The sequence below is a fragment of the Aquarana catesbeiana genome, linkage group LG11 (genome assembly GCF_042186555.1).
Source record: "Aquarana catesbeiana isolate 2022-GZ linkage group LG11, ASM4218655v1, whole genome shotgun sequence".
In the NCBI taxonomy this organism is placed as follows: Eukaryota; Metazoa; Chordata; class Amphibia; order Anura; family Ranidae; genus Aquarana; species Aquarana catesbeiana.
Window position 1 is genome coordinate 21,540,720 of NC_133334.1, and position 14,385 is coordinate 21,555,104.

General features: G+C 49.0%; 1 protein-coding gene across 3 annotated transcripts in view; it reads left to right on the forward strand.

The window, feature by feature from the left end:
• BTBD10 (BTB domain containing 10) overlaps window positions 1-11,888 on the forward strand; it is a gene marked incomplete at its 3' end in the record, with an annotated part of 90,717 nt that extends 78,829 nt beyond the window's left edge. For all 3 annotated transcript variants that reach the window (XM_073604047.1, XM_073604049.1, XM_073604050.1), the window contains 2 exon segments: window positions 2,862-2,964; window positions 11,768-11,888. In XM_073604047.1, the coding sequence (XP_073460148.1) occupies window positions 2,862-2,964; window positions 11,768-11,888 (224 nt within the window).
• Between the last annotated feature and the right edge of the window lie 2,497 nt (window positions 11,889-14,385).

The following is a 14,385-nucleotide window of genomic DNA, read 5'->3' on the forward strand; positions in this document are numbered from 1 at the left end:
GGTCATTGTGTATCTTCTGCGCTTGGCAGTCTTCGTGTATTGCAATAACGACAATGACCCTAAAGAGGGATTCCGTAAAGATTTTAAAAACCTTAGGGGAAATACCGGGTAGCTTTTTTTTATTTTTATTTAAATAAAAAAATCTAATTTATAAAGAAGTTATAATACTTTATTAAACTTTAATTTTAATAACACGTATTAAATTTATGAAACCTTTAAAAAAAAACTGTTTCAGTTTTGCATCCAATGCAATAACCACCTAATGTGTTTTAAAACAATCCTGGTATAACTACCAGAAATTATCCCACAGCAGATATTGGACTGGGTGGAATGTTATACATTTTGAGCCAGTAAGGCTGATAGCAGCCTCACATGTTTTAGGCACTGGTAGTTGGAGAGGAGCTTGGGGGAGCATCTCGCCTCTGTGAGGCGCATTCATAGATAAGGAAAGACAAGGGCGTGATCTGAGTGTAGCATCAAAATGTATTAATTGGAGTGAAAGGACAATTGGCATAAAGTCCATAAGACCAATTACAACATCTGGAGCAACTTCTTGCTGGCCTCAGACACTTGATGCAGAACCTCTATACAGACTGAAGTAGCTCTAGGTCAAGGGTCTCAAACTGGTGGCCCTCCAGCTGTTGCAGTACCTAAAAGTCCTATCATGCCTCTGCTTGAGGGAGTGTTGCTTGTAGCTGTCAGCCTCGTGGGACTAGTTTCGCAACAGCTGGAGGGCCACCAGTTTGAGACAACTGCTCTAGGTGAACAGATGAGGAGGGAGCAATCTGAGTGTAGCATATAAACCTATTCACTGGAGTGAAAGGACAATTGGCACCTCGCATAATACAGTTAAAATCACTGGCTCATAAGAAAGATTGGGCCCACTGGTGAAAGTCCTCAGTACAGCAGAGCACCCTGGACCCACACAAACACAATGGGTAGGCTGGTGGAGCCACCTGTAGGGACAAGAAGATACACCAGGTTAGCGCCAGACTAAGTGTAGTATATGCATACGATAGTGGGTTCTTATAGCTTGGCAACTCACATTGTCAATATATATGCACCCACCATTGTTTGTATATAGTACACTTAGTCTGGCACGCCTCAAGGTCTCTTCTTGGCTCTACAGGTGACTCCACCAGACTACCTATTGTGTTTGTCTGGATCCAGAGGCCCCAATCTTTCTGATGAGCCAGGGTTATTGACTGTATTATGTGAGTTGCCAATTTTCCTTTCACGCTAATGAATATGCTGCACTTGGATCGTGCCCTCCTCGCTCCTTTTCTGCTCACCTACAGCTACTTCACTCTCTATAGAGGTGCTGCATCAAGTGTCTAAGGCCAGCAAGAAGTCGCCCCAGATGTTCTAATTGGACTTGTGGACTTTTTGCTGAACTTCTTTTGCCGGTGTACACACCACTATTGTGCTATATATGACTTTCCAGGCCCGTTCATAGCCTAGCGAGCAGGCAGCTGCTGGGGGAAAGAGACCGGATAATGTGAACTTAATGATGGTGTCACACTAATGGCTGTGCACTATGCCACAGCGAGACTACCTTAAGTGTCTAGTCTTAAAAAAAAATATTTTGTCAGGGAAAACTGTTCACATTTGGCACCCCACCAACAGCCTCTCCAGCAACCCCTGCTGCGCCCTATCCCCCCTCAAGCCAAAAAGAAAGCCACAGTTATTGCTCGACAGACTCCAGTACATGGGAGGAGGTCATAAGCACTCACTTTACCCAGAAATACCTGGTGTTTTGCATTGGCTGAGGTAGGGGAAGGGTAGTGGGGAAACTGCTGGAGAGTTGAGTATTGGGCCAGGGGGTTTTCACAGACCCAGAATGGGCAACTTGATGGGGCTTTTTTTTAAAGCAAACCTGGCAGCTATTATAAACAGCCTGGAGGTCACTAAATGCCTAATATTTCCTTAAGAGACAGAAATCCCTCCTCTATGTGCTCCTCAAAGACTAGTTGTGATTATCAGGGGCCTGATTTCAGAACTAACTTCATTCACTGCCATACCCCCTGTTTGCTCCTATTGGCCATTGAGCAACTCTGCTTGGGCAAGGGTGTTACAAAATAGACAGGAGGTCTCAGAACCAAAGAGGAGGGCCTTTTGACTTACAAAGGTATAATAATGGGCATCTTGTAGTATATGCACTTAGCATAGGAAGTTGACGTTTAAAGTTACCCCATTAAGAGTTAAAAACCGTCCAAATAACAGTGCGCTGCAATAGTAGAGGTCTTATACTTGTTAAATCTTCAGCAGCCCATGTGTTCTGGTGTATGTGGCAGGAGCACAGGCTTCTGACACTCCAGGAAGTGTCAAATGCCAAATAAACTGACTAAGGGGATGTACGACATGGGCCGTGGGCGTTGAGTATAAGGAATAAAATTAATGGTGCTGGAAAGATGGGTATGCACTAATGGCTACTAAACAAATCCATGAATATAAAGTCTTTATAAAGGAGTATGTATAACTATGCAACATCAGTGGCAGGTCCCCATAGAGTGAAGCAGCGACCAGTCAGTTGGCAACTTACATAGTGACCAAGTAGGCGTATCTGTATATCTGGGGCAGAAGTATAAGGTTTTCCCTGACCTCATCTGGAGAAGGTCCCAAGAGGCTTGGGGCTCCTGAAGCTGGCATTCCTGCCCAGGAGCCCCAAGTCGATCAGGACCTTCCCCAGATAACTTTGGGACACCCTTATACATCTGCTTTAAAATGGCTGAAGGGTTCAGTTTACAAATGGTTTGACTCCTTTACGTTTATTTATCCATGAGATGAGCGCTTAGTCTCTGTGCGTTGTGTCTTCTGCGTGTCCTTCACACTGGTTGAAATCTGCTGCTCTCGTTGTTCAGGATGTTTGGATCCGGCAGAGAACATAATTTCACTCGTCCCAATGACAAAGGAGAGTTTGAAGTGGCAGAAGGAATCAGCTCCACTGTGTTCCGGGCGATCCTGGTGAGATTTTTGGCCTTAGCAGCCTGGTCTGTTGTTGTTTTTTCCAGCACTCTAATAATCCCACCTCTGATTGGATCTCTTTCCATTCATCTGTCACTCTATAACACTCCTGCTGAGTCTGTCACTTTCTCAATGTCTGCATTTTACGTCACTAAGTAACTGTCCGTGGTTTTGACTTTCAAAATACCTTCATGTGTGCATTTTTGTTTCAGTAGGTGCAGTTAATTTTTAAAGTTTATAAGTTCTACCTACATGCAGGTACACTATATGTGCAATTGTTTTGTTGGCCCCTGACCATTGCCGCTTTATGAGCGTGTTTGATAACCCATTCAAAAACCATTGCCATGGAATTGCACTCTTGGCAGATATAACAGCCTCTGCTTTTCTGGGAAGACTTTCCATTGGATTGTGGAGGGTGTCTATGGGAATTTGTGCCCATGTCAGGTACTGATGAGAAGACCTGGCTCACAACCGGCTTTGAATTTCTTCCCAAAAGTGTTCTGTAGGATTGAGGTCAGGGCTCAATTTCCTCCACACCAAAACCAGTAACCCATGTCCTTTTGGTTCTGGCTTTGTACATAGAAATACAGTCATGCTGAAACACAAAACTTACCACAGGGTTAGAAGGGGCAATTGTTTAAAACGTCTTTGTATGCTATAGCACTAACGATACCCTTCACTGGAAACACCTGAAGTCATCTAGAGGGGGATGTTCACATACATTTGTTCATAAAAATTGTGCTGGTCGTGCCTACAAATTTTGGCTATATAGCATACGCCACAGTGTCTGCTGTTACCCTAACTTGGCAGAAAACCTTGTGTGTCTGATTTGGTTTTCCTTGTTTACCAGGGTCTTGACTTCCAGGCTATGCCCCTTTTGCCCTCTGTTCAATAACGATGTTTTCATTGGACAGAGGAAATGGTTTATCCAAGTAGTCAGTCGTGGCAGTTGGCCATGGTTTAGTCAAGTAGTCAGGAGTGGTGGTTGGCCATGGTTCAGCTTAGTAGTTTGGGAGTGGCGGTTGGCCATGGTTCAGCTTAGTAGTTTGGGAATGGCGGTTGGCCATGGTTCAGCTTAGTAGTTTGGGAATGGCGGTTGGCCATTGTTCAGCTTAATAGTTTGGGAATGGCGGTTGGCCATGGTTCAGCTTAGTAGTTTGGGAATGGCGGTTGGCCATGGTTCAGCTTAGTAGTTTGGGAATGGCGGTTGGCCATGGTTCAGCTTAGTAGTTTGGGAATGGCGGTTGGCCATGGTTCAGCTTAGTAGTTTGGGAATGGCGGTTGGCCATGGTTCAGCTTAGTAGTTTGGGAATGGCGGTTGGCCATGGTTCAGCTTAGTAGTTTGGGAATGGCGGTTGGCCATGGTTCAGCTTAGTAGTTTGGGAATGGCGGTTGGCCATGGTTCAGCTTAGTAGTTTGGGAATGGCGGTTGGCCATGGTTCAGCTTAGTAGTTTGGGAATGGCGGTTGGCCATGGTTCAGCTTTGTTTTGGGAATGGCGGTTGGCCATGGTTCAGCTTTGTTTTGGGAATGGCGGTTGGCCATGGTTCAGCTTAGTAGTTTGGGAATGGCGGTTGGCCATGGTTCAGCTTAGTAGTTTGGGAATGGCGGTTGGCCATGGTTCAGTCTAGTAGTCAGGGAAGGTAAACTGTTTAAGTACTCTAAAACTAAGAGATACACAGAGGTATTATGTTTATAAGAAGGTAAATGGCAAGCGCCTTATCATACCTTATAAGTTTCAGTGTTAAGTTAGAAATGACTGAGAAGCAGCACAAGGAGCCAGTCAGTTCTGCAGTGCTCCTGTTCTGATAAGGGATTTGGTGTTAGAAATAAGGAGCAGGGAGATTACCTTCTGCTGCTTCTCCTTTCACTGTCCAGTCACCAGCTGGGGGGCAAGACAAGATCTGTAAATATTACTTAACTGCAGCAGAGAAAAATCAGGTCTCCAGCTAGACAGGTCTGTGTTGTGAAGCAGAGCAATTGTAATTCTCTAGACTAAATGGACAGAAAAACTGATCCACTGCCAGGTAACACCTCACAAATACTGTATGTATTTCATTTGTGTAGATGATCGTTTTCCCGGTTCAGCTTTATTGTACATTTCCTTGTAGTAGATAAAATACAAATATTTCTAAGGTTGGTGCATTTTCAAAAACAAAACTAAGAACTAATGGAAGGCACTGGACAGTTTCTCAGCACCTGGTTATTTATGATGTTTTTCGTTCTGCGGAAGGCAAAACAATCTACATTTATGTTTAGAAACCCTTCTGAGGCCTTTTTGCTGCAATCATCATTCTGTAGTTATTTCCGGCAGTTCACAATCCTGCTTTTTTTTTTTTTCTTATTCTTTATTATTGGGCTGCTGCGTCATAAACTGCCACTTGACACAAGTACTGTATGTTGCGGTGCACCTGAAGAAAAAATGAGATTTTTGTAGAATGGCTCAGAATATGTTAGTGCAGCTTTGTGTGTGTGTGTGTGTGTGTGTGTGTGTGTGTGTGTGTATATGTGTGTGTGTGTGTGTGTGTGTGTACGTATGTATGTGTCTAGGTCTGAGCACTTAGCTGTGCTGTGGAGAGACTTCATTCCTGAGTCACTGAGCTCTGTTCCCTGACTGCTGATGCCAGCATCTCTTATTGCTGCAGTGATATGCTAATCAATATAGATGCTGCTTCTCTTTATTGTCCAATGCCTGGTATACACACACCGTCTTTGCTGCAAGGAACTGCCGTATCGCTGGAGACGTCTTCAGTTCTGCAGGAACTGGGGGTAATGTAATTGGTTGGGCTGGAAAAACACATAGATACTCCAATCCATTTTTCTTTTAACTGGGTAACAAACTTGGTTTACTGATTAGCACTGCAGTGTTCTAGATTGGAGTTATGGCTTTCTGATCCGGATCGCCATCTGCTTGGAGTTTGTATATTATCCCCTCCTGGTGCAACAGTAGCCTTCTATGATCTGAGAAGTACTGGTAGATAGGCCTTCAGTCTAATCAGGCCGAGTTGTGCGTGTCCGTAAAATTTTATAGGACTCATTCACACCAGTAAGCTTCTATTAAAGTGGTTGTAAATCTCAGATATGAAACGTGAACATGGCATATATCCTCTATAGTATAAACTTTCCTCAATCCGGAGCACTAAGTGAAATTTCTGTCTGCTGCTTCATTCCTCAGCATGAATCACTTTTTGATAGGTTTTCCTGACACCAAGAGATAAAAAGGTGACAGTTGATGTATGAAGGGAGGTGTGTTCCTTCTCTCCAATCAGCTTTTAGAGCTCTCCTCACTAAGCTCTGCAGAGTGCAATTTGGGTTCCCTTCCCCTGTTTTCTGAAATCTCAGACAAGCTGTATAAATTCTGGACTTTAACAGATGTAGAACAGAGAAGACTGCAGATAAACCTATAGCTTATGTAGGAGGGTTTGTTTCATCTGTTTCACCTGAGGCCAGTCACTTCACTGGGTATATGTAAGGGTTTACAACCACTTTTAAAACGCATAACACGGGCGCTGCAATGCCTGGATAAAATGCATCACAATGCTATTTTCCCCCCTCTTTTTAGACCTCTTTCACACTGGGGCGTTTTTCAGGCGCTTTAGCGTTAAAGCGCCTGAAAGAAGCCTCATCTGCAATCCCAATATGAAAGTCCGAGTGCTTTCACACTGAGACCCCTTTCACACTGGGGCGTTTTCAGGCGCTTTAGCGTTAAAAAAAAAAGCGCCTCAAAGAAGCCTCATCTGCAATCCCAATGTGAAAGCCCGAGCCCTTTCACACTGCCAGCGCCTGAAAAACGCTGGTAAAGCGCCGCTTAAGACCCCTTTCACACTGGGGCGTTTTTCAGGCGCTGGCAGTGTGAAAGGGCTCGGGCCATCGGCGCACCCAGCCCGGTGGCAAAAACACGAAAGCGCTGCAAAGAAGCGGCTTGCAGGACTTTTTTTGACGCCCTGCCAGCGCAGCGCCCCAGTGTGAAAGCACTCGGGCTTTCACATTGGGATTGCAGATGAGGCTTCTTTCAGGCGCTTTACAGGCACTTTTTTTTAACGCTAAAGCGCCTGAAAAACGTCCCAGTGTGAAAGGGGTCTAAAAGCGGAATTTCACCCAAAAGGGTACGCTTCACTTGTTTGCACCTCCATCCCCCCCCCCCCTCTCCACTGCCACATTTTGGCACTTTTTTTGGGGGGGGGAGTGGGTACCTGGTTTTGACAGGTACGCGTCCCCACTTCTGGCTCAAATCGCCGCAGCGATCTGAGCCGGAAGTTCAGCCCCTCCTCTTTCCCCTCAGTCTTCTGGGACACATCACAGGTCCCAGAAGACTACGGGACCATTCACTAGGCACAGCATGGCTCACGCATGTGTAGTAGGAAACTGGCTGTGAAGCTGCAAGTCTTCACTTCCTGTTTACCCTACTAGAGATGGTGGAGCCTGAACCCAAAGCCGATTGAAGAATCTGCTCCTGTGAGGTTGTTGCTGGATCCTGGGACAGGTAAGTGTCTGTTAATTAAAAGTCAGCAGCTACAGTATTTAAAGCAACTTTTAAAGAGGAGCTCCAGGCTTCCCCAGAAAAAAATGAAGTCAGCAGCTACAAAGTCTGGACTTTTTTTTTCTCTACCTTTTTTAAGGTAAAAAATGTCCCAGTGTTTGTAACACCCCCTCACCCTTCTTTACACCTAACCGGGGTCCTGTCTCGATACAGCGTTTTGCCCGTCTGCAGCGTCTCTCCTCTCTCCGCTCAAAGAGGCAGCAGTGGGAGCCATTTGCTCCTGCTGCTGTCAATCAAATTGTGGGAGCGGAGCTGAGCCACACTGCATCAATCGATGCACATAGCCCTGCTCAGGATCAATGTAGAAGAAAACAAACAGCAGGGCGCTGAGGTCAGTATCAAATCAAAATCACTTAATTAAAATAAGCAGCATTCTTACATTGAAGTTAGCATGAAACAGCATGGATAATGGAACACCTGAGACCAAGCAGCTGTGATCAGTGTGAGGCTGTAGGCATCACTGAGCAGAGACTGAGGATGACGGGGAGCCAGCCAGCTCAAGGTATGGGTATTAGCAGCGGCTTTCTCAGTTGCTCACGGGGATGACAGCTGTCAAAATGCCTGGTGGATGTCGGGAGAGGGGGTGTGCATGACGTGTTTCCAGGAAGTCACCCTCTTTTTCAAATGCACCTGAAGGTAAGGGCAGAGTCCCTGAAAACGCGTCACACTGATCACAGCTTTTTGGTCTCAGGTGTTCCCTATCCATGCTGTTTTATGCTAACTTCAATGTAAGTGTGCTGCTTACTTTTAATTTAAAGTGATTTTTTTTTTTATACTAACATCAGCACCCTGCTGTTCCCTTTCTTCTACATTGAGTTGATCCTACCCAGATCTTCTGTGGGAGCTGCAGAGGTTCCAGTCTCAGTCCCTTCTGCTCAGCCATCCATCCATCCAGTTGCCTCAACCCTGTTGATGGTCTACAGATACATATGAAAGTTCCAATAGACCACGTGACTCTGCACTTCTCCTAGGAAAGCCGTATGTACTGTGTACTTGTACACTATTTGGATTTGCTATACGGCTTAGGATCAAGCCTGCATGTCTGCCCCTATAGCAAGCCACTTGCTATGGGGGCAGACACAAAAGAGGAGAAGCAGACTGAGCCAGATGGGGACCCCAGAAGTGGAGGTTCCGGGCAGCTCTGTGCAAAACCATTGCACAGAGCAGGTAAGTATAAAATGTTAATTAAAAAAAAAAAAAAACTTTTACAAACACTTTAAACTTTATTTAGATCTATGCATGGCAGCATATGTCTATATGTTATAGTGTCCCGGAATGTGGTACGCTGTGCAGAAATGCAATATGTCCTATATGTTTTTTCAGCACACCCCGACAAAGCAGGTTCGTGTGCAGTAAAAGCAATAGGACATGAGGCAAATTGCCTTGGCCATACGTTGGGACTGCAATGGGCAATGCTGGCCACCAGGGCCGGTGTGAACAAGCTCTTAACATGACCACATAGAGTTCAGCTGATAAATGAGAAATGAACAGTAAAGCACAATCTGTGTAGCGCTATTAAGCAACAACAGAAAGTAATTAAGAAAGTATAAACCCCTAAAGCTTGGACAAACAAGACAGCAGTGGCAGCTCCCATGGCTTTTTAGACAGGTTCTCTTTAAATTTGTCTCTTAGTTTAACAGTTCATGTCCAGAGGAAGGCTGAGAGGCAGCTGCCACTATCACCCGAGGGGGAAAAAATATCCCTCCGTCGCCAACAGTGGCCGTTGGCTTAATTCCCGGAATTGGATGAGTCCTCGTCTACATTTACCCCCCCTCCCTGAGCTCCTGTGATATCACGGTGGGATCCGGTGAGTGCTTGGAAAGGGTTTACCACAAGATTCCAATTAGTGTTTTTGTGCTGGGCTCGCTTTTTAACGCCGTGAGCTCTTCTGCATGTTGATACTCGCTAATTAGCCGCTAATCGTGTTGTTGATGTTTCTGAGCAGCAGTATGGACGATGGGCTGTTCAGTCATTTCTCCCACATGGCCATAGGACACAACCTGGAGACATCCTGCACTTCCCAGCCACATCCTCGTGGGATGATATCTATGGCTGAATCCCACAGGAGTGACTTTGAGTGGTAGATTTGTAAGAGCTGTAAATCTTTTGGTTCTAGACATCTGCTCTTATGTGTTAGTGTATATCTAGTAAATGACAGACAGTGTTTAAAGCGGACCTTACGTCATTTTTTCAACTGTCCATCTATTAAATCTTCTGCCCTTGATTTAACTTTAGATAGTAAAACCATTTTTTTTTCTGCCAGTAAATCCCTTTATACAGCCCACTTCCTGTTTCTTGTCTGGTCATTAGCCTAGGCTTATGACCTCATGCACAGCTCTCTCGCTCTCTCGCTCTCTCGCTCTCGCTCTCTCGCTCTCGCTCTCTCTCTCTCGCTCTCTCTCTCGCTCTCTCTCTCGCTCTCTCTCTCTCGCTCTCTCTCTCTCGCGCTCTCTCTCTCGCGCTCTCTCTCTCTCGCGCTCTCTCTCTCTCGCGCTCTCTCTCTCTCTCGCGCTCTCTCTCGCTCGCGCTCTCTCTCGCTCTCTCGCTCTCTCTCTCGCTCTCGCGCTCTGTCTCGCTCTCGCTCTCTCTCGCTCTCTCTCGCGCTCTCTCTCTCGCGCTCTCTCTCTCGCGCTCTCTCTCTCGCGCTCCCTCGCGCTCTCTCTCTCGCGCTCTCTCTCTCGCGCTCTCTCGCTCTCTCTCGCTCTCGCTCGCTCGCTCTCGCTCGCTCGCTCTCTCTCGCTCGCTCTCTCTCGCTCTCTCTCTCGCTCTCTCTCGCTCGCTCGCTCTCTCTCGCTCTCTCTCTCGCTCTCTCTCGCTCTCTCTCTCGCTCTCCCTCGCTCTCTCTCTCGCTCTCTCTCGCTCTCGCTCGCTCGCTCTCTCTCGCTCTCTCTCTCTCTCGCTCTCTCTCGCTCTCTCTCGCTCTCTCTCTCTCGTGAGAGTTTGGAAAGGGGGGGGGGGGGGATGAGTCCTAAGAGGGCCAATAAAAGCTGCAGTCCTGGAGGTGTGCTTCTGTGTAAATCCAGGAAGTTAACAGGCAACAGCTTCAGCTGCCCACAGTTAAAATGGCTGCCACCAGACTCAGTGGAGGAAGATTTCTGCAGCATATTTTGGCAAGTACAGAATCACAGTATTCTATAAAATAACATGCAAAGTGGTTGGAGGGAAGCTTCAGAAAGGCAAAGATGTTTTTATTACAAATTATGTGAGCAGACTGCAGTTCCGCTTTAACTTAGCCCTGTTTGCCTGTATTTTTGCACAACAGGAGCTTACAATCTGATTTCACTTTTGCAGCAGTCCTAACAGACACACTAGGGCTAACTCCCTCGCCTCTTCCTATACCTAAACTGCAGAGTTGGCGTTTTTAACGGTTCGCTGGTAAAACAATGCCGCTAATGTTGTGAGATTACGGAGAGTTTGAGGTGCTTGTACCCTGATCCATGTGCAGCCACTGAAATACTAAGCATGAAATGATCTTTGCCGTAATGCTTAATGCCTAATGTGAGCTCAGAGCTCTCAAGTGAACACTGCAGGCGGGATCTCTGCGGCCAGCAGCTCATGTTGTGGAAATATGGTTTAATAGATAATGGGGGGAGTGAGAGGGGGCGAGAGTCTGGGGGGAGTGAGAGGGGGCGAGAGTCTGGGGGGAGTGAGGGGGCGAGAGTCTGGGGGGAGTGAGAGGGGGCGAGAGTCTGGGGGGAGTGAGAGGGGGCGAGGTGAGGGAAACAGTGTTGAGAAGAAGGTAGATAAGGGGGAGAGAGTCCTGGAAATGGGGGTGGGGGGGGGACCAGAATTAGTTGAGATGTAGGTGGGTAAGGAGGAGTGGGTCCTGGAATGTGTGTGGGGGTGAGGGAACCAGAGAAAAGAAGGTGGGTGAGGGGGAAGAGAGTCTCGGAGGGGAGGGAGCTAGTGTTGAGAAGGTGTTTAAGGAGGAGAGAGTCCTGGGATGGGGGAAAACCAAAGTTAAGAAGGTGGGTAAAGGAGAGTGAGTCCTGGGGGGGGGGGTGAGAATCAGATGTGTGGCGCAGTTGTGGCAGAACGGGAAGACGGTACAGGAAGTGGTGCTGAGAATGATGATTGCGGCAATAATAGGTGTGATTTTATTTTTTAATGCCTCAAGTTGCGACTGCATCCCTATAATGTTCTGATCTGTGACTTCATCGCCCTATCCGTCTCACCTTTTGGTTCTTGTGTTTTTTTGTTTGTTTTTTTTTTTTTTTGGTTATTTTTTTTTTTTCTTTTAATTGAATCTTTGTAATTTCATAAGGATTACTACAAGACCGGGATAATTCGTTGCCCAGACGGAATATCCATCCCAGAGCTCAGAGAGGCCTGTGACTATCTGTGTATCTCCTTTGAATATAGCACTATCAAATGTAGAGACCTCAGTAAGTATGCGGCAGACAGGGGGCGCTCACAGTCTTCTGTACTAACAACATTACTTAACTTTGGTACTAACCTGTGGTGTGACGGTGCAGAGAAGTGATGCAGTCACCAGCCATTGTGCCCCTCCTTCTCATTCTGTGCATGTAGATCTTCCCCCTCTCTTCAGTTCAGTTTTATACCTCGCATGTCTGACTTTCCTCCCTTTACTCTGGGTGACAGTCGCCGTGGGGGGGGGGGATGGGGGTGGGTGTATTTTTTGGTAGCTGCCATCGGAATATAGAAACTAGAATGGCATCTTTGGTGCTTTAATTTTTTTCCCCCAGAACTTCTGTATAATTCACTGTACATAAAGTGGAGATTGTTTCTATCGATCTATCTGGAAATGGACCACAAACAATGATAAGTGTCATCTAAAACTGTGATTAAAAATAATAATAGTACAGCATTAGAAACTCTGTTTCTAATTTTGTTATTAATGTTGGTAATTTACAATGTACACGAGATCATTTGGCAAATGGATATTTTGTTGTGCAATTAGACAGGTGGTCTCCAAACTGTAGCCCAGGGGCCAGATGTGGCCCTTTGTTTGCCTGTATCTGACCCTTTGGGCACTATTCCTCCCACTGACACCATCGATGGGGCACTATTCCTCCCACTGACGCCACCGATGGGAAACTATTCCCCCCCCCCCCCACTGACGCCACCGATGGGACACTATTCCCCCCCCCCCCCCACTGACGCCACCGATGGGACACTATTCCCCCCCCCCCCACTGACGCCACCGATGGGACGCTATCCCCCCCCACTGACGCCACCGATGGGACGCTATCCCCCCCCCCACTGACGCCACCGATGGGACGCTATCCCCCCCCACTGACGCCACCGATGGGACGCTATCCCCCCCCACTGACGCCACCGATGGGACGCTATCCCCCCCCCACTGACGCCACCGATGGGACGCTATCCCCCCCCACTGACGCCACCGATGGGACGCTATCCCCCCCCACTGACGCCACCGATGGGACGCTATCCCCCCCCCACTGACTCCACCGATGGGACGCTATCCCCCCCCCACTGACTCCACCGATGGGACGCTATCCCCCCCCCACTGACTCCACCGATGGGACGCTATCCCCCCCCCACTGACTCCACCTGATGGGACGCTATCCCCCCCCCCCCCACTGACGCCACCGATGGGACGCTATCCCCCCCCCCACTGACGCCACCGATGGGGCACTATTCCCCCCCCCCGCTGACGCCACCGATGGGGCACTATTCCCCCCCCCCGCTGACGCCACCGATGGGGCACTATTCCCCCCCCCCCCCGCTGACGCCACCGATGGGGCACTATTCCCCCCCCCCGCTGACGCCACCGATGGGGCACTATTCCTCCCCCCCCCCCCCCACTGACGCCACCGATGGGGCACTATTCCCTCCCCCCCCACTGACGCCACCGATGGGGCACTATTCCCCCCCCCCCCACTGACGCCACCGATGGCGCACTATCCCCCCCCACTGACGGCCACCCGATGGGGCACTATTCCCCCCCCCCACTGACGCCACCGATGGGGCACTATCCCCCCCCGACGCCACCCAATTGGGACACTATTCCCCCCCCCCCCCCAACGCCACCGATGGGACGCTATCCCCCCCCCCCCCACTGACGCCACCGATGGGACGCTATCCCCCCCCCACTGACGCCACCGATGGGACGGCTATCCCCCCCCCCCCCCACTGACGCCACCGATGGGACGCTATCCCCCCCCCCCACTGACGCCACCGATGGGACGCTATCCCCCCCCCACTGACGCCACCGATGGGACGCTATCTCCCCCCCCCACTGACCGCTCACCGGATGGGACGCTATCCCCCCCCACTGACGCCACCGATGGGACGCTATCCCCCCCCACTGACGCCACCGATGGGACGCTATCCCCCCCACTGACGCCACCGATGGGACGCTATCCCCCCCCACTGACGCCCACCCGATGGGACGCTATCCCCCCCCCACTGACGCCACCGATGGGACGCTATCCCCCCCCACTGACGCCACCGATGGGACGCTATCCCCCCCCACTGACGCCACCGATGGGACGCTATCCCCCCCCCCCCCACTGACGCCACCGATGGGACGCTATCCCCCCCCCCCCCACTGACGCCACCGATGGGAACGCTATCCCCCCCCCCCACTGACGCCACCGATGGGACGCTATCCCCCCCCCCACTGACGCCACCGATGGACGCTATCCCCCCCCCCACTGACGCCACCGATGGGGCACTATCCCCCCACCCCCCCCCCACTGACGCCAACCGATGGGGCACTATTCCTCCCTCTGGCCACAGCTAAAGCCTGAGGGACAATAAACTGGCCCTTTGCTGAGGAGGTTTGGAGACCCCTGTATTAGAGAGCTGTGCTGTACTATGAATAATTTTTATCCCAGTTTCAGGATAGTCATCGGGCACCTGCTGACCAGAATTTTTGTGTCTACAACTTTCTTC